The sequence below is a fragment of the Adiantum capillus-veneris genome, chromosome 16 (genome assembly GCF_014529385.1).
Source record: "Adiantum capillus-veneris isolate H3 chromosome 16, ASM1452938v2, whole genome shotgun sequence".
In the NCBI taxonomy this organism is placed as follows: Eukaryota; Viridiplantae; Streptophyta; class Polypodiopsida; order Polypodiales; family Pteridaceae; genus Adiantum; species Adiantum capillus-veneris.
Genome location: NC_140946.1, coordinates 74,559,815 through 74,578,746, shown reverse-complemented (window position 1 = coordinate 74,578,746; position 18,932 = coordinate 74,559,815). Strand labels below are relative to the sequence as shown.

At 45.5% G+C, this 18,932-nt stretch overlaps 1 protein-coding gene across 1 annotated transcript in view; it reads right to left on the bottom strand.

Moving 5' to 3' along the window:
- LOC147439286 (protein COFACTOR ASSEMBLY OF COMPLEX C SUBUNIT B CCB4, chloroplastic-like) overlaps window positions 1-18,932 on the bottom strand; it is a 113,302-nt gene that overhangs the window by 28,125 nt on the left and 66,245 nt on the right. Inside the window, exon 2 of the mRNA XM_086483996.1 lies at window positions 12,012-12,136. Within this exon, the coding sequence (XP_086340122.1) occupies window positions 12,012-12,136 (125 nt within the window). The remainder of the gene's footprint in view (window positions 1-12,011; window positions 12,137-18,932) is intronic.

The following is an 18,932-nucleotide window of genomic DNA, read 5'->3' as shown; positions in this document are numbered from 1 at the left end:
GTTTCGTGGCACCTATGCTTAGATTTTGCAATTTGATGCCAAAAGATGGACAAGGATATTCAAATGTAAATGTGCAAATCAATTTTGAAGGACAGAGTCAACACACTCAAACCAGAGCTAAGCACCTCAATCCTGTCTAGAGTGAAACCTTCAAATTGAAAGCTTTGAATACTTTTGATATGGCAAATGAGTGCTTGAAGCCAATGTATATAATGACAAGTGCCTTAAGCGCGAAGCAAATTCCGTTTTTTTCCATCAAGGAAGAGATTGGTGTGAAAGTGTATTATTATGATGAGCAACCAAAGCCTCTTGAGCCCGAAAAAAAACGAAGAAAAGTCTCTTGAAGTTTCTATCCCAGGCTAAAAACCGCAAAACGGTCCAGGGAGGAGAAGGCTAACGGAGTGAAGAGGATGAAACTAAAGAAAGATGACAAGCAGGAGGGGAATATGGGAAGACAGAGGAGCAAGTGGAAAAGAAAGAGGAGGAAGGAAAGAAGGACAAGAACGTAGAGGAAAATATGAAACACAGAAAGGAGGTGGAGGAGAAAAGAGAAGAGAAGACAAAGGAGGAGGTTGCTTCTATTGGGAGTAAAAGAATGCAAGAGAAACAAGGAGAGGAATGAAGAGAAGAAAGCAAAGAAAGAAGAAGCCAAGAAAGTGTTAGAATAGGCAGCAGAAGATGCAATGAAGACAAGAACTGTTCTCCGATCCGGTGAGAGAGAGAGAGAGAGAGAGAGATGAAATGAAAAGAAATGTTACATTAAACGTCTTCAAAAGGCCAAACGACCTATATGACCCAAAAAGCAATGTAACAGGGAACGGGCCGGAACGCAGTCCAAACATTCATAAGTGGCGTTCCGGATGAGTCACGTTCCTGAAACGGAGTCGGGAACGGAACGCCGTTCTGGAAAGGGGTGTAACCGGAATGTTGTTCGGGAACGGGGGAGAACGGGGCAGAACGACGGAACGAGCAAAAGTAGGTGTTTGGGGGCAAAAAAGTAGACATTTGATGGATAATTTGGGGCTGTTTAGGGGACATATGAGGGGCAGTTTGGGGGCGGATTTAGGGTTGTTTGGGGGACATATTTGGGGTAGTTTGAGGGCAGATTTGGGGGCAATTTTGGGGTTGGTTTGGGACTAAGCTGAATGGAGGTAATTCAAGGCTAACTTTAGTCGACCGTTCCGGCCCCATTCCCCCCCCCCCCCCCCCCCCCCCCCCCCCCCCCCCCCCCCCCATTCCCGTCCTGTTCTGAACCCTCCCGTTCTCGTTCCCGTTACAGGTAACTATGCCAAAAAGTGACATCTCCGGAGAATCTAATCAAATGTCTTGAAAAAAACTAAAACAACTAAAATAAAATTGTAGGGCACTATGGTGGAGGGGTGACTAGGAGCTCTCTAGCAAAAAAACAAAGATACAATCTCATGAGGGATCAAGGGGGTAAAAAGGGGGATCAGGAGGATAAAAAACATCATCATCGTCGTCAATGTCCCAAGATGTCCAGCATCAGTCACTGTCAAATCTCGTCAATGTCCTCCATGGTAAGTACTCTGACTGGGCGTCTCCTATGCTGTAGTAGAATAGTCCTAATCTTCTGTTACACTTCCCATTGATGTCATGATGCTCCTCGTAGTTTGGATCTCCCGAGCTCAAGGGTTTGGTCAGATCAATATACCTCTCATACGGCCCAGTGGTGGCCGCTCCTCTGGCTGCATAGTAGCTAGTTTTAAGAAGTCTGTGATCTGTCTTTGGGACTCTCTCTCCGCCTGATACCCTCAGTAGACCCTCTCTATGTCTGCATAGCTCTAAAAGATACACACCAAGGCATCTCTGATCCTGGTATCTCATAACGAGAGAGAGAGAGAGAGAGAGAGAGAGAGAGAGAGAGAGAGAGAGAGAGAGAGAGAGAGAGAGAGATATGATATGATATGATATATTAACGTCTTCAAAAGGCCAAAATGACCTATGAGACCAGCTGATACAAAGTGGTGAAACTAGTACAATGTCTGAATACAAAAGTACAAAGGTACTGAATGCAAAATAAAAATAAAAATGAGAAGTGTGTAGTGACAGTGAAAATGAAGTGTAGAGTAAGTTCTCAATGACACTCCGGATGTCGTGCTAGGATGTCCCTGATCCTCTGCTGAAGTCTCCGTCGATGGAGTGTGCTCCTGTGTCTCGGTCGTGGTCGCCTCGATCTCCCAAGCTCAATCACCCTGTCAATGAGGGTGCCTCTGGTATGCACGCGGGCACAACTCTGTGCTGGCGGCTGCTCTCCTGGCTTTCCCGATCCAAAGAAATCTGTGATCGGTCTCTGTGACTGTCGTGTCCCATGTTTCCTCAACAGACTATCCCTATGCCGCTGTAGCTCAAGTAGATATAAGCCAAGGCATCTCTGATCCTCATACTTCATGACTCTATCTAGGGGTCCAAAGCCCTCCCTGAATAAGCAATGGAAGCGCCCTCGTATCTCATAATACACAGTGCAATGGCATATGTAATGTAATTCGGTCTCTGGCTCTGTACCGCATAATTTACATATCCTGCTCTCCGGTGGTATCCCTCTGAATCTGCTCGTCTCAATCTCCAAATGGTGCGAGGATGTGCGGATCTGACCTATAGCGCATCGCAAACTATGAGACAGATGAGTGTCCATGTAGCTCGGACGAATCACAAACCCATCTCCCGAGAGTTGGAGAAGATGCTCCTTGTAGAAAGCCATCTTCGTGCCCAACTCCTGCACTCGCTCTACCCATGTCCTCCTGGTGTCCAACTGTATAAGATCCCGACGAATAAGTCTAGTGATCTCCGTCCGTGTGACTGGTAGTGAAGGTGCATCCAGGGAATACTGAAACGGAGGCAGTCTATCTAGGCTGAAACCATGCCTCTGAAACCAAGAGGTCATCTGCGCATACCAACATGATGTGTCTCCCTGCGTCGCTAACAGCGTAACCGCGAAACGTTTCAAGGCCGAAACGTTTCACCCTGAAACGCGGCGTTTCACCTCGAAACGTTTCAGTCCAAAATGAGAGCACAGTGAAACGCGAGACCGAAACGTGCGTTTAGCGACTTTGAAACTAAAACTATGGTAACTTGTTGTTAGTGAAACGGCTTGTGTTTCACTTGGTGAGCGAAACGTTTCAAGGCCCGAAACGTTTCACCTGTCCTTACCTGCCGAAACGCGTTTCATGGTGACGCTGGTCGCTAACTGTCTAGAAGACTCCAGAGCCAATCTAGCGTATCTGCCTCCACGTGTATCCCATAGGCTGTGCAAAAAGGACACTAATCTGGTAATAGCCTCAATCTCTATAGGAGGGGCTGCTAGCTCCGCTCGAATAATCGCATGTGGTACGGAGGACTTGGCTCTAATCATCCGAGAGATCATAGATACCAAGGGCCTCTCCATGTTCCTCCACCTGTCATGATCCACAGATGGTCCCCACACCTGTACCCCATAAAGCATAGCTGAAGTAACCAAAGTATCAAAAAGCCATAGCTTTGTTCGTGGTTCCTGAAACTGAACCTGCGAACACATCCTCTCTAGCCCTCCCAGTGCTGCATATGCTCTAGACAGTCTAGTCTCTACTGCTCTCCTCAGAGCAAACCTCGGTCCCGAGAATACCACCCCAAGATATGTATATGCATCTGTGTATTCCACAGTGTTCTGACCATATACAAGTGTAGGTGCCGATCTCCTGACCCACTGCAGAGTAGTGTTAAACACCATAACCTTGGTTTTACCAAGGTTCACAGACAATCTACTATCCTCCGCAAAGCTGTGTAATGCATCCAATTGTCTCTGCATGCCCTCTGGTGACTCTGATATCAACACAATATCATCAGCATAGAGTAACAAAGGGATCCATGTCCCTGCTAGCTGAGCACCTCTGTCGCCTTCTCTATCAATGTAGTCAGAAACCTCATCTACATACATACCAAATAGTGTAGGGGACAGAGGACACCCCCGCTTCACATCAATAGTGGAATGCACAATGTCAGAACTGAGAAATCCCCTCAGGAGTGCGTACGTGGCCAATCACTGAGCCGTATAAAGCCATGATCCCTCAAATGATCTCTGTGGGCACTCTCAACTCCTGTAACCTGCGCATCAATCTGGCTCTCGGTACTGTGTCGAATGCTTTGCGGAAATCCACAAAGCAACAATACATCCGTCTCCCATGTGCCCTACCCTCCTCAATAATGGCTCTGAGTGTAAGAATATGGTCCAAGGTGGAGAGAGAGAGAGAGAGAGAGAGAGAGAGAGAGAGAGAGAGAGAGAGAGAGAGAGAGAGAGAGATCTGGGAAAGGCTCTCCGTGCTGATAACAAACTGCTCATACAAGTGACCAACGGTGGTCCCGGCATAGATCTGACATGCCCCAATGGATAAACCCAAGGTAGAGAGATCAGGGAAAGGCTCTCCATGCTAATAACAACTTGCTCATACAAGTGACCAAGGGTAGTCCTGACATGCCCCATTGGATAGACCCAAGGTACACAAAACTACGATGCTACTGCCATCTCCTCATGGACACGAGACCACTCACACAGTCTCCACATGGGCTACCACCCTAGCCTCCTGAGAAAGCAAGGCTCTCGTGGGGATCACTGATCTAGAGGGAGAGAGACATGCCACCCATGGAGCATGGAACATCTCCTCTCCGTGCTTGCACCTCAGTGGTGCTCTGCATCTGGATGATCACATGGTTTTTGTGTAGATGCTCTGAGGAGAAAAACGCAAGGAGGGTATTCCTGCTGCCCATCAACTGCCCATGGTGCTGCCCTACTGTTGGGAAGGAAAAACCCTAGGGCTGAAGAAAACGCTAGCAAAGCTGATAAAAAATGCTAGCATGTTGATCTCCTCTCTGCCTCCTCTTCTAGGGGCACCCTGCACCCAAGGGCACTGTGCACACACTGATCCTATGGTACTCTGCCCACAGGTAAATGCTCCCAAGCATGCTGGTCGCCAGGCACAAATCAACCCTCACGACCCTATAAATGGGAAAAGTGGGAGAATGGGGCACCGGATGCATAATAGGGCTATAGGAAAAAACCTAGGCAAGGCTCGGAATAATACTCGAGCGTAATGGCCCTAGAATCAAGCCAAAACCCCAAGCTAAACATGGCGAGACACATCCCGACATGAGAAAACAACCTCACCTTGGCAGGGCACAGCCACAAAACAGCCTTCACTCCTAACACCTGTCCCTGGGAGGAACTTGGACCGACTGGACGAATCTAGTGAAATGCCATAACTCTAACAGAAAGAAGAGGTTAAGAGAAGAACCTGCACATTGAAGTGCTCGACTTTCACAATCTTCCCTGAACCTCTTTATGTTATCACCTTGAGGCTTGCAGGACATCCTCTACATCCAATAGCCAGCATAATCATTCTGAGAACAAAAATATTAATCATCTGATAAAAATTAACAAGAGCGCTTTGCTCTTGCTTGAAGTTGTGGTATTGTAGGACCATACATTGAGCTTATGAGATGCAAGGGTCGATGGAAGTGTAACAAAACTTCCTTCACACTCTGTGCATCAGCATCAGTCTATGGAAAGAATTGAATGGATGATTAAGCTTCTTCTCCTTTGTGCTGTAAGAGAGATTACAAGATAAGCGCTCGAGCAACAATTTCCACATACAAGCAAAACCCCTTTCTAGAGATAAAGGACAATATCCATATATAGAGCAGTAGACAAGGTTGCTTCTAACGCGTGTATTGCCTCCTAGAATGTGCTAACTAATGTGACTATGATCATGGTTGTGACTCCGTAGGGCGACCTCTAAAAGCTGATGAACCATTTTCTACACAAAACCCATGCTGATTTGAAGCTGTAAACGATCATATGGAATGCTTCGAAAGTGGTGCATGGTAAGAAAGGTACCCTGACGCTAGCTCTGAAGCCTGGAGCATTTTGAGAAGTTTGAAAGCACCCAGCTCCTCCTTTTCCCTACCTGGAAGTTCAGCTGGGTCGCCACACAAAGATGCAGCCTAAATGCTATGCAATGAGAGGTAGCCCGGGAAACACACTAGCCATACAAGTATGCCCTACACCAAGGTCAAGCAACAAGAGTGCCGAATACTCTTAACACTTTGCCTCTGCTGAAAATAGCCAAGAACTGATCACATTTCGTATCAGGTCAGCCAAAGCATTTCCAAACACCACGTTTTGATGGACACCTCTTTTTCTTTGCAAATAGAACTCAAAAGTAATAAGGTTCACATGGTATTGAAAAAAGAAAGTTTTCTTCAAAACTACCATGTCTCACCTGCCATGAGTTTAAACGTGTAAAGCTTTCGCTTGCTCACCCATCAGATCATTGATGTGAGCCTATGACTCGGGCAGACTTCCTTTGGCAATCGATGAACTTCGGAGTAACTCAAAAAAATTCAATGAAAGCAATGCCAAGTGCGTACGCTTTTATAGCAGCCCTTGACTAGCAACTCATCATAAAGTTTTGCTTGTGTCAAAACATCTTTGCATAATGGCCCATTCTTTTGAGATGCAAGCAAAGTATATCAAATCTGGTCCTTCTTGCATCCCTTCACTACAATCTCACTGCCCATGGCAGCTTCTGTTAGGTGCAGCGGAATGAATGTTTGCGCTTTGCTCAAGATGAGTGCTCCGAACTGTGCTCAAGGTTCCTTTTTTATTCTTATGGAAGGGAGAGCCTTCCGTTCTTAATGAGAGAATGCTATGATCACAAACAAAGTGAATGGACACTGTGCGTGCAAGTGTATGAGACTGAGAGATAGAGAGAGAAGAGAGATACGACACCAGAGACGACGTAAAACCCTCCTCCGAAGGCCCCACTCTCGCCGGCGAGAGTGGTCTACGATTGATTGCACAAAGTGGTACAATGGCAATGCATGGAAACTGATGCAACTTAGGACTATGACGGTGACGACGACGGGGACGACGACGACGACTTAAGGGATGAAATCTGCGACCTTCTATCTGCTGTCCATGAAAACGCTATGGCTGAAAATCTGGGACTGTTTCGGGCTGCTGAAAACACTGGTTTTGGTTGCGTTTTGAGAGGCTGAAAATGACGATCTTCTGCAATGTCTAGGGCTGAATCTGCTGCTGCTCATGAATGCTGAAAACGCTGGTACATTGGCTTCACCGAAGGCTGAAAATGAAAACGCTGGCAGATCTTGGTAGCGTTAGTAAAAACGCTGGGCATCTGGGACTGTTGGCGATAGTTGCAAGGCTGAAAACACCAGCTTGGGGGTGGTGTGGGCGATGACCAAAAACGCTAGGCTTAGGGGATGGAAAACGCCAAGGTTGGGGGTGCTGCGGGGTTCTTGCTGAGAGAGAGAGAGCACCTGTTGCCTGGGGGCCTGTTGTGCTCCTTGCTCATCTGCCAAAGAATGCTAGCTTTGGTTTGCTTATATACAAACTTAGCAAAATTGCCCTACCTACTTTTGCTGGAAAGTCACTTAAACTAATAAGTGAAAAATGTCAAAAATAGGTAAATAGGCTAAATGCACTGGAAAATTCCCCTGATGGAATCTAATGGATTCTAATGAGAATAATGATGATCATGCTGTGTGCAACCAGAGGATATGCATCTATACCAAGTGACTAGGCATGCACGGTCTACGAATAGACTCACAAAAGTGCCAGATCACTTCTAATCTAGACTGACTGTATTGACTGAACCCTGTTATGCTGTAGCTTGTCCACGGACACATAGGGTTGGATGTGTCACGTGACAGCTTCATGTCTATTGCTAGAGGCCTTCAAATGCCAGCATAGATGATTGCTGTGAGAGTGTGCGTGTGCGGAAGTGTGTGTGTGTGTGTGTGTGTGTGTGTGTGTGTGTGAGAGAGAGAGAGAGAGAGAGAGAGAGAGAGAGAGAGAGAGAGAGAGAGAGAGAGAGAATAGACCACAAACGCAAGATATGGTGAAGAGGGGGGGGCGATCAGCCCCCCATGACTACCATGAGCAGAAGACCCAATACACAATAACCGGATAGTGGAAGTGGGTAATTCCTCTGGCCACATAAATAGGTGCCCAAGGGGAGGTAGAGCAAAGCCTCAAAAGATCCCCCACGACCCAACATAAATGATATATGGAAATATATATGTGGGCGTATGTGGGCGCGCCCAGACAAAGGTGGGCGGCTGGCCCCAAACTCGGACGGCCAAACCAGGTACAAGCTAGACTATGGGTGGCCAGCCCGGAGACATACTAGCCGTGCAAGTATGCCCTAGACCTGTGTGAAGCAGCAGATGGTGTAGGTCTAATACCCCCTCTCAGTACCTGATGCTGAACAAACCGCATGAAGCCGAAGATGTGAGGCAAATGATAAAGATGTCTGCTGCAATGTCCAGTGAAGGACAATACTCCAGCGAAATCCGCGAGTGTAGCAGCAATCTGGGGTGTCACGACCGCCAAGAAATCCCCATGGCAAAGTGCCGTCACGAGCAGTGTAGCAAACTGCAGTACTCCGCTGATGCAGGGTGAAGATACTGAGTGAAGGTCCCGAGCTGAGTGTGACAACAACTCATTGTCGTGAGAGAAGTGTCAATAGACCTGCAAGTGTCCTACCCAATAGGATCTGTGGTGTCTGTAGTCAAACCGTCTGGAGAAAATGGGGAAGCCCAGGAACCGTCATGAGAATGGTCAGAAGCCTGTCAATGCACGAACCTCCAACCCTGTGTGGCCAAGTGGATAAGCTGTGTAAAACTCCAGGAAGGCCAAATGTAGCAATCTGCGCCGTATACGTCCTCCGAATCAAGGAAAGCTAGACTAAACAGTCTGCACTCTAGAAGCTACCGTAAGCTGCAACAGTCACCGATAGACCGCATGGTGTCCTGCCAATAGGTAGGGTAATCCAAGATGAGGGGAAAGCCAGACTCAAAAGTCTGCGCTATGAAGGGCCTCTGAGAAGAGGTGTGGTCAGACCAAGCTATCTACACCGTAATCATCCTGTATGAAGAAGGGAAGCCAAACTGAGAAGTCTGCGCTGTGAATTGAAGTGGCCATACCAAGATGTCTGCGCCGTCTTGCTTGTGTCTCTTGCCTCCAATCCTCTGGTGTCAACCAAAACAGAATCCATGCCAACAACACCACCAAACCGCAACTCGGTGTGGCTCTCAATGTAAATGACCTGGGAGTGGCCTACTGCCCGGGTCGGGGGATATGCCTGTTGTAAGGTTACCGAGGGTGAGTGTAAGCAACTCTGAAGGTAGCAATCCAAATGATCAGGAGTGTAGAAGAGCAACTGCACTACCATCCAAGACAAGCTTCAGGTGATTAGTCGCGGGATGACTGATCTCCCTTATCTTGCGGGTAAACTCTCCAAGAGAGTTCAAAGAACTAAAGTCCCACTCCAGTCTGTAGATCCAAGCAATGAATCTGTCTAAGAAGAGATCCAAGATCCTCTCCCAAAGTCCATGTAGATGCTCCTGTGTAAGCAAGTGATCTGACGTGTCGAGTTCAAGTGGTAAGTATCTGTCCACCCAAGATGGTGGTGTCCTCTCTAGGAATGTCGGAATCCCATATGCCATGAGCATGGCCATATCTTGTGTGAACTCCTCTGATGAGTGCATAGGTGTGTCCATAGCAAACCACAAGTCACCACCCCCTCTAGAGTGCGCAACCGCCGAATGATGACTGGAATGAATGGATCTCCCAAGGATCGTACGCCCGTAGATGATTAAGCCGATGTCATAGATATAGTGTACTGCAGCAGTCACTGAGAGACTGCATGGACCACCACCGGATGGTGTCCTGGCAGGAGGTAACTTCATCCTTTGTGAAAAACACAAGCCAAGAGGTTGCTATCCACCCAAAAACGCAGCTGCGAGGTGATGAAAACCCTGCTTTCCAGCCATTTTCAGCGTACGCTCCCGGCATGGTCTAGAGCGGTGCAAAGGGTGTAGAGGGCGGGGAATCAATGTCACAACCCCTGATGGGCTCTAAATAGAGAAAACAGCAATGGTAGGTAGTTGAAATCTGATGATCTGAAGAGGAACAAGACCGGCAAGGCACTGGATGCCGAGCCGGTGTGGAAAGACAAGATCGGAATGGGCATAGCGCTCTCCCCTCCTCTGGTGCAAAAACGTTGCAGCCTGACAAAAACGCCAAATCTGGTTGAAAAACGCAACTAGAGGAGAGGGGTTTCCTGCGACAAAAAGGCCCAAGTAGGTCAGCGCTGGCAACCAGAATGCAAAACGCCAGGTATGAATGCAAAAATGCAGGTTGAGGTGAGGTCCTCCGCGACGAAGTGCTCCAAACTCCATCGCTGGCCTGGCTGATGCAAAAAACGCTAGCAGATTTGGTTTTCCAAAAATGCTGGCTGATGTGATCCCTTGGGAGGAGAACCTGTGCGGATGGTGAAGCGCCCCTGACCATGAAGAGACTGAGCTGTTGATACCATGTGAGAGTGCGCGTGTGCGAAAGCGTGAGAGAGGAGAAAGAGAAAGACAATAGACCACAAACGCAAGATATGGTGAAGAGCGGGGGACGATCAGCCCCCCATGACTACCATGAGCAGATGACCCAATACAAAATAACCAGATAGTGGAAGTGATTACCCCCCTGGCCCCATAAATAGGTGCCCAAGGGGAGGTAGGGCAAAGCCTGGAAAAATCCTCCACGACCCAATATAAATGATATATGGAAATATATATGTGGGCGCCCGGACAAAGGTGGGCGGCCGGCTCCAAACTCGGACGGCTGGACCAAGACAACCTAGACTATGGGTGGCCAGCCCGGAGGCATACTAGCCGTACAAGTATGCCCTAGACCTTTGTGACGCAGCAAAGTGGTGTAAGTCTAAGAATTGCATGGGGAGAGGGCCGTCAATTTGCATTGTTTGAAAACAGCCCAAATTCTTCTGGCCATGTACTATAGCAATGCACCCGGAAAGAGCTCCACACTTGGCACCATGTCCATGAGAGCACATCCCGGCACAACATGATGCTCCGCTCTTTCTATTTCTTGCCAGGCTTGCACCTCCAGCATGCATCAAAGAAGCTTGTCAGATATTTTGGCTCCAAGGCTAAGCAATAAAACATCTCTAGAACTTCGTTCCTCTGAAGGAAAACATTGACTCAAAGATTCAAGATTTAAAATCTAAACATTTGATTTTGTCTTTGAAATTCATAAGTCAGCCTTGTAACAAGTACTAGTAAGCATTTGCGAGCTCAACCTTCAAGCATAGTCTCCCACTACTTGGTTCTGGCTGCAAATAACCACAGGAAAATTGTGAGGGCTAATGATTTTGTAAGCAAAGCTGGAAGAATCCCTGCCCAAAACAAAAAGGGTAAGGCCTGTTCATGGCACCTTGTTCACCTCATTGATTTACTCTAAAGTTCTATTATACTGGCCAAGGGCAAGATGGCAAATGAAAAGGACATGAAGAGCCTTAACTCCGGATTTTTTTCCATGAGGGATACATGAATGATGCCTCAAATACTTGTACAAAAGTTGGATAATGCTTTTGTGTAGAAAGTTCCCCCGCACTACAGCAGAGACCTTTGCATATTCCATCAGTTTGATCTCCATAAATGGTGCCATGTAATAGGCCATTACATTGAACACGTGAAACTTGATAATAAGGGTGTTTAAACACCGTCTGCCTGCACGTGTTGGCATGGCTGAAAGCAAGCACAACAGGATTGGATGTGCAAGAGGCGGGGTGGACAACAGTTTGGGCAAGGCAATCAAGACTGCTTGTCCAACATCAAGCGGCACGCCAAGCTTGCACTTGATTGGTCACCTGCATTGCTCAGCCAATAGACTACATGACTCTCCATGACAGAAACGAGCTGGTGCATAAAGGCTCCCCTGTCCATCCAATGTGTAAAGAATTCTCCCAGTCCAACTTTTCTTTACACTGTTGATGACTTTCTCATCCATAGAGCTGTTTCCACCAACAGTTTATCTTACACCTTCATGAGAAGTCTTTGCTGGCTTCTTGACATTATCTTGCAAAATCGTGCTATTCTCCTTAAAAAGAGAGAGAGAGAGAGAGAGAGAGAGAGAGAGAGAGAACCTGCAGCCAACGATGAGTACCCCATGAAATGACCTGCAACTCTCCTCGGCAAAGAGCTCTTTTGTGAGACGGGGAGTAGCGAGCTCTTGCTCTCGCCGATTGCTTATGAACACTGTTTGATACAACTAGTCTTGCTTAGTTTCTCCTGCGAGGCAGAAGAAAGAGAATGAACAATTGAGATGCTTTTTTTTTTTTGGGAAAATTACCAAAATACCCCTCTAATTTGTGGAAATTCCCAAAATACCCCTCAAATTTCAAAAATTCCCAAAATACCCTCAATAATTAGTCATAAATACCCAAAATGCTCTTCAAATTTTCCAAAAGTCCCAAAAAACCCCTGGTTGTGAGATTTAATACCTCCAAAAATAAAAAAAATATGTAGCTTTTCATAAGAAGAATGATTGTTTATCAATATAAGATGCTGAAACTAGAATTTGAGTTGGTTATGTAGGCTACAGAAAACTCAATGTCGCAGCAAGTTATAGGTTATAGGCAGCTTACAAGGACACATCCATCAAAGCAACTCATTAATTTCCTTAATGAAAGTGTTTTCTGTAGAAGAAAGTTGTGAGGCTTGGGTAGGGCCTTATATCAAGAGCTTGATTTCCAGCAAGAGAAGGAAAAGGCATACTTTTAGGTCCTCAAGCGCCAGGAATTTTTTAACCTTCTTGTCGAATAGACGAGCCTCACCGTGGCACGTCACCTAAAGTGTTTTAAGGTACAAGTACTATCGGCCGCCTTTGGCGGCCTCTCTCTCTCTCTCTCTTCCACTCCTCTTCATCTCACTTGGCGTTTAGCCTTCATCTCGCAAAGAGAGACACGTGTAAAGGGTTATGTACTCCGCCATAGTATGTTAGTAGATTATAGGTTATAGGCAGCTTACAAGGACACATCCATCAAAGCAACTCATTAATTACCTTAATGAAAGTGTTTTCTGTAGAAGAAAGTTCTGAGGCGTGGGTAGGGCCTTATATCAAGTGCTTGATTTCCAGCAAGAGAAGGAAAAGGCATACTTTTAGGTCCTCAAATGCCATGAATTTTTTAACCTTCTTGTAGAATGGACGAGCCTCACCGTGGCACGTCACCTAAAGTGTTTTAAGGTACGAGTACTGCCAGCCGCCTTCGGCGGCCTCTCTCTCTCTCTCTTCCTCTCCTCTTCATCTCACTTGGCGTTTAGCCTTCATCTCGCAAAGAGAGACACTTGTAAAGGGTTATGTACTCCGCCATATTATGTTAGTAGATGATGCTCTTGCAATAAATATCTAGTCTCTTAAATCTCTTATATGAATGACAGTAGCTAACAACGACTCACCAAATGCAACCTTCGAATTACCTCTCTACAATTAAAGCTAGCTGGTTAACAAACTGTGAGGGATATCCTACCGCAGAAAAACGTACAAAAGTGATAGATAGTTGATAACCTGAATTTCTTCTCTCTATTGACAGATTTTCTCTCTAGAAACTTCAAATTCGCTCTCTCTGTAGCTGAGAGTATTTACTTGGTTAGTGCAACACCAATTTTGCCAACGTCAAAAGAAGATTGCTCCTCACCTTCAAAAAGAAGGCGTCCCTGAACTAATGATATTCTTCTTTACCAAAAAGCAAAAGCGGCCAAGATCTGCATAAAAAAGGGCAAGACAAGGCAGTGCTCCAGCGCACAATATGATGCTCCCCTACCCCCCCTTCTGCGTGCATCGCCGAAAGAGAAGTTTTCAGCCGGTGTGCTTGGCTTGTGTGTTCCTTGGTCCAATGGCTTGGAAAAGACAAGCTCTCTGATTACCGGCCAATTACAGCAAGGGTGATCACAGCGGCAAGCGGAGAGAGCGTGAAACTAGAAGATTGCAATTCAAGGGGCTTGCAAATTGTGGACATGAAGGAAGAGCTAGACGAGATTGAACAGCAAGGGAAGTTAGCATGGAAGTTCAGAAGCTTGTGCCGGAGGGGTTGGATTTAGTTCGGTGGCCTCTCTCTCTCTCTCTTCGGGGCTTGTTTTAGTTTTGGACTTTAGCCTTCAGGTCGCAGATTGCGACACGTGTAAAGGGCTCCCCCATGTTAATAGATGAAACTAAATCCATGAAGTTCCGAAACGGTTCGTATAAAATGAGTTTCAAAAGTTTCAAAACCGTTTCACTAGTTTATGAAACACCACAATATAAGGTTCATCAAAATCTTTTGGTGTCAAGCCATAAATGTGTACGCTTACAGCTTACACTCATGGCACAGACACACACAAAAAGATTACGAGTTCCAAAAACAATTGAAAACCTAAATCAAATTAACACATGGACGAGACCATGTGACTTCGACACAAGGTAAAACATCCACCTTTAACAAGTTCGAGACAAGTTTCAAAACGTTTTTAACGTTTTGTAAGTTTCTTCAATTGAAGAAACGAGTTTCGTGGCACCTATGCTTAGATTTTGCAATTTTATGCCAAAAGATGGACAGGGGTAATCAAGTGTGAATGTGCAAATCAATTTTGAAGGACAGAGTCAACACACCAAACCGGAGCTAAGCAGCTCAATCCTGTCTGGAGTGAAACCTTCAAATTGAAAGCTTTGATACTATCGATATGGCAAATGAGTGCTTGGAGCCAATGTATACAATGACAAAGGCCTTAAGTGAAGCAAATTCTGTTTTATTCCATCGAGGAAGAGATTGGTGCGAAAGTGTATTACTATGATGAGCAACCAAAGTGCCTTGAGCCCAAAAAAAACAAAAAAATGTCTCTTGAAGTTTCTATCCCAGGCTAAAAACCACAAAACGGTCCGGGGAGGAGAAGGGTGACGGAGTGAAGAGGATGAAACTAAAGAAAGATCACAAGTAGGAGGTGAATAAAGGAAGACAGAGGAGCAAGTGGAAAAGAAAGAGGAGGAAGGAAAGAAGGACAAGAACGTAGAGGGAAATAAGAAACACAGAAAGGAGGTGGAGGAGAAAAGAGAAGAGAAGACAAAGGAGGAGGTTGCTGCTATTAGGAGTAAAAGAATGCAAGAGAAACAAGGAGAGGAATGAAGAGAAGAAAGCAAAGAAAGAAGAAGCCAAGAAAGTGTCAGAATAGGCAGCAGAAGATGCAATGAAGACAAGAACTGGCCTCCAATCCGGTGAGGGTGAGAGAGAGAGAGAGAGAGAGAGAGAGAGAGAGAGAGAGAGAGATGAAATGAAAAGAAATGTTATATTAAACGTCTTCAAAAGGTGAAAATGACCTATTAGACCCAATATCAAACAATGCCCTCTCAATACTTTTTAGGACAATTTCTTTGGTTAATAAAGGTTGTAGTTTCCATGCAAATCCTATGTAGAGGTGCACAATCTTCTCAATGATTCTACAAAGTGCATGCAGTGTGTAGAGGTATCCAATAGTAGTTTGGTAAAGAGTGATCATCGGCAAAGTACATTTGAAAGGGTAATATCTAAAACAGCTTGAAAGTCTTTAGAGTGCGTATCTAGAGCTTTGTTCCAATTAGCAGGATTCAGCTCCTTTACTACATCCATGCAATAGATACAAAGTCTTTTGGCATTGGCACCCCTTAACACATTGTACATACACTTTAGTGTCTTTAGGTCTCCCCCCATGTGGCATTCCACCTTGTACCTACCAAAACCCTCAACATCTAGCCTAGCTCCTCCCTAACATGTTGAGCTTTGATTATTGCAGGGATACTAGTGGGGTGGAACACCCAATTCAACACTTTGAAATCTTAACTTTCAACCTCAAAAGCACCCAACCACCAAATGTTCTTCTCTGGCTACACACTAAAATTTTTAGGGTTTTTTCCCCTTTGTGGTATGAAGAGCTCTATTCATAGGGTTATTAATACTCTCTCAAGCTTTCTACCCTTCACAATTTCACTCTCATTTAATTTGATCACAAAAATTATTGCCCATTCACCTCAGTATGTTAAAGATCATAGAATTTTATCATTACCCTCTGCAAAGTTCGCAAGTCAAAGAATAGAGGTGGTGAGAGAGCTAAACCCGAGGTCTTTTTTCTTACTAGGATATATGTCATTGATGTGGAAAGGCTCTCCAAGCATCTCCATGACCTTGGAACTAATTCTGAGCCTGGGATGTTGAACAACTGATGGCTTTGGTAGCAAGGACCCCTTCACTCTTGATCGCCTCAAGTTTTTATTAATGAGCTTGAATAGCTTTTGATAACCTACTTTATTGATTCCAACTTTGTCCATAGTGCCTTGACCTTCATCTTTGTCGAAAGTAGAACTTTGTAAAAATTCCATTCATACATTTTTACCTAGCAACCCTACATATCCTTTCATTCAATAGGTTGCCAGCAACAACAGGTGAATTCACTTCACAAAATGATTGTGATGGACCTCTCATGTTTCCTTATAAACAGTCTCATTGAACTAAGGACCTGAAGTAAACACGAAGAAATAATTTCTGCGACAAGATTTGGGGGCAGTTTTGGGGTTGTTTATGTTGGGGTATAAAGCCCAATGTGGTCGCCCAGGTAAGTGGGCGGGCCGCCAGGTATGTACACATATTCTTTTGTTAAAACCTAATAAGAACTCACTATGCTCTACACATTATAGTAGAGCGAGTTCACCATATCGTCATGCTCTTCTTCTCGCACTCTCTCTCGCATCGCACTTCCGCTCGTACTCCTTCAACTAGTATCAGAGCTCAGATCGAGGCTCGGGGCAGCATTTGCAGGTAGACAGAGTCACCTGCTCAGATTGGAGTGAGATTCGACAGGCGAAGACACGGCCCCAAATCCTGTGGGACAACCCAAAGGGCTAGGTGTTCTCAGAATTTCATTCTGAGGTCACCTCGACCACCGTTCGGCTTCGACAAAGTTCAGTGCATGCCATTTTCGACTACGTGGTCTCGCAGGTGCAGATCCGACTCTGCAAATTTAGGGTTTCGGCCTACGACTGCAAGTGCTGAGGATATCTGCACTTCCAGAGTCTTGATTTGTGGCTGTCTACACAACGAAGGACAACTCACAATTCTTGGAGGCGTGTCACATATGACACTGACGCACCTACACACAGACTGTAGGCGACATCCACTAGTTCATCAGGTAGCTTGTGTTCGCTGCTTGATATTCCAGATTTCATCCTGACATGGCAGGTACTTCCACATGGGATGTATTGTCAGAGATGATGTATGTCTGTTGAGGGTTTGTTGGCTGTGAGTCACGCAGCAAACAACCGCCGCAGCGGTTACAGCATATAGTGGAAAATTTGTGGATGTATGACTTTGTGGGAAGTCTATGTATTGTCAGATTTATTGCAACCTTTGTTGAGGGTCGAGTGAGGTTTTATTGAGCTGGGGGATTCTCGAATGTTGAGATCCTTTCGGTGATACAGGTCTTGGAGCGATCCCTCGAGCACCCTTAAGATAGGCAGCTAGGATGTATTGACTGTGAGTTAGACAGTTGGGATTGCATCTTTTCTTTACTGCCGTTGAGGCATTGTCACAATCTATGCTTATAGGATAGTGGACAGTGAGAGACAGTACAGGTGCAGGGCAGGTTTACCCACAGCTTACAATGTTAGAGAGACAATGGTTTTTTGAGCTGTTTTTGGTCTGTTTTTGAGTACACCAGAGCCATTTTACAAAGGAGACTCTGCCGAAATTTCTGCAGAATCTGAAGCTTTCTTGGTTCATTTGACAGGTTGATATTGGTTCAGAGGTCAGCTTACAGGGGAAACTCTGCCGAATTTTTCCCAGGAAAGTAAACTATTGTGAAGCGTAGCTATGGTTGGATCACAGGACACTGCTCTTTACAATATCAAGAAGCTGGATGGAACCAATTTCCCATTGTGGAAGAAGCAGATTTGGCACGTGTTGGTACAAAAGAAGCAGATAAAACCTATAAATCTCAAGGGGATAAAACCACAAGATATGGACGAAGATGAATGGAGCGAAATGGATGAATTGGCACTTTCTACCATTATGCTGACTTTGGCAGAAAGCGTTTACTTCAATGTAGCAGACGAGATGTCGGCTTATGAAGCATGGACAAAGCCGAGTGATCTTTATGAGAAGCAAAGTGCAGCTTCACAGGTATATTGGCTTAAGAAGCTTGTTGACTTGAAGATGAAAGAAGGGACACCTATGTCCAATCATCTGAATGAATTCAACACCATCTACAGTCAGTTGTCATCTCAAGGTGTCAAGTTTGATGAACCTGTTAGAGCTATGTTCCTGTTGATCACATTATCGGAAAGTTGGGACACTTTTCGCACAGCTTTGAGTAATTTTGCACCTCCAGATGGTTTGACCATAGCAGGTGTAGAAGGCAATCTGCTTACTGAAGAAACCAACAGAAAGACAATGGACAAAGGCAAAGGAACAGCCTTAGTTGTCAGGGGAAGGACCAAAGAAAATTACAAAGGTGGAAAGAGGAATCAGTCTCGTAGCAAGTCCCGCAGTGCTAAAGGCAAGAGTGACATAGAATGCTACCATTGTGGCAAGAAGGGTCACATGAAAAGAGACTGCAGAGAATGGAAAGCAGAAAAAGGCAAAGAGAAAGCTGAAGACCATGGTGAGAAGAACAAGTCCTCAGTGAAGATTCAAGAAATAAATGTGACAAACACTGTTGCAGAGGATGACAGTCTAGTGTCAGGAGACATCTACTTCTTGAAGAATACAATGGACTCAGCTCTTCTTACAACATCTGATGGAAATGCACTGAGTGACTGGATTATAGACTCAGGGGCATCACTTCATGTGTCTCCAAAGAAGGAGTGGTTTACCTCTTATGTGACCACTAAAGATCATGTTCGGCTAGGCAATGCGCAGACATGTGAGATCTTAGGTGTTGGAGATGTTCAATTGAAGTTTCAGAATGGCTCTTCTTTCACGCTGAAGAATGTGAGACATGTTCCCGCAATTACAAAGAGCTTGATCAGCACAGGTTTACTTGATGATGCTGGCTTTTCACCACTTTTG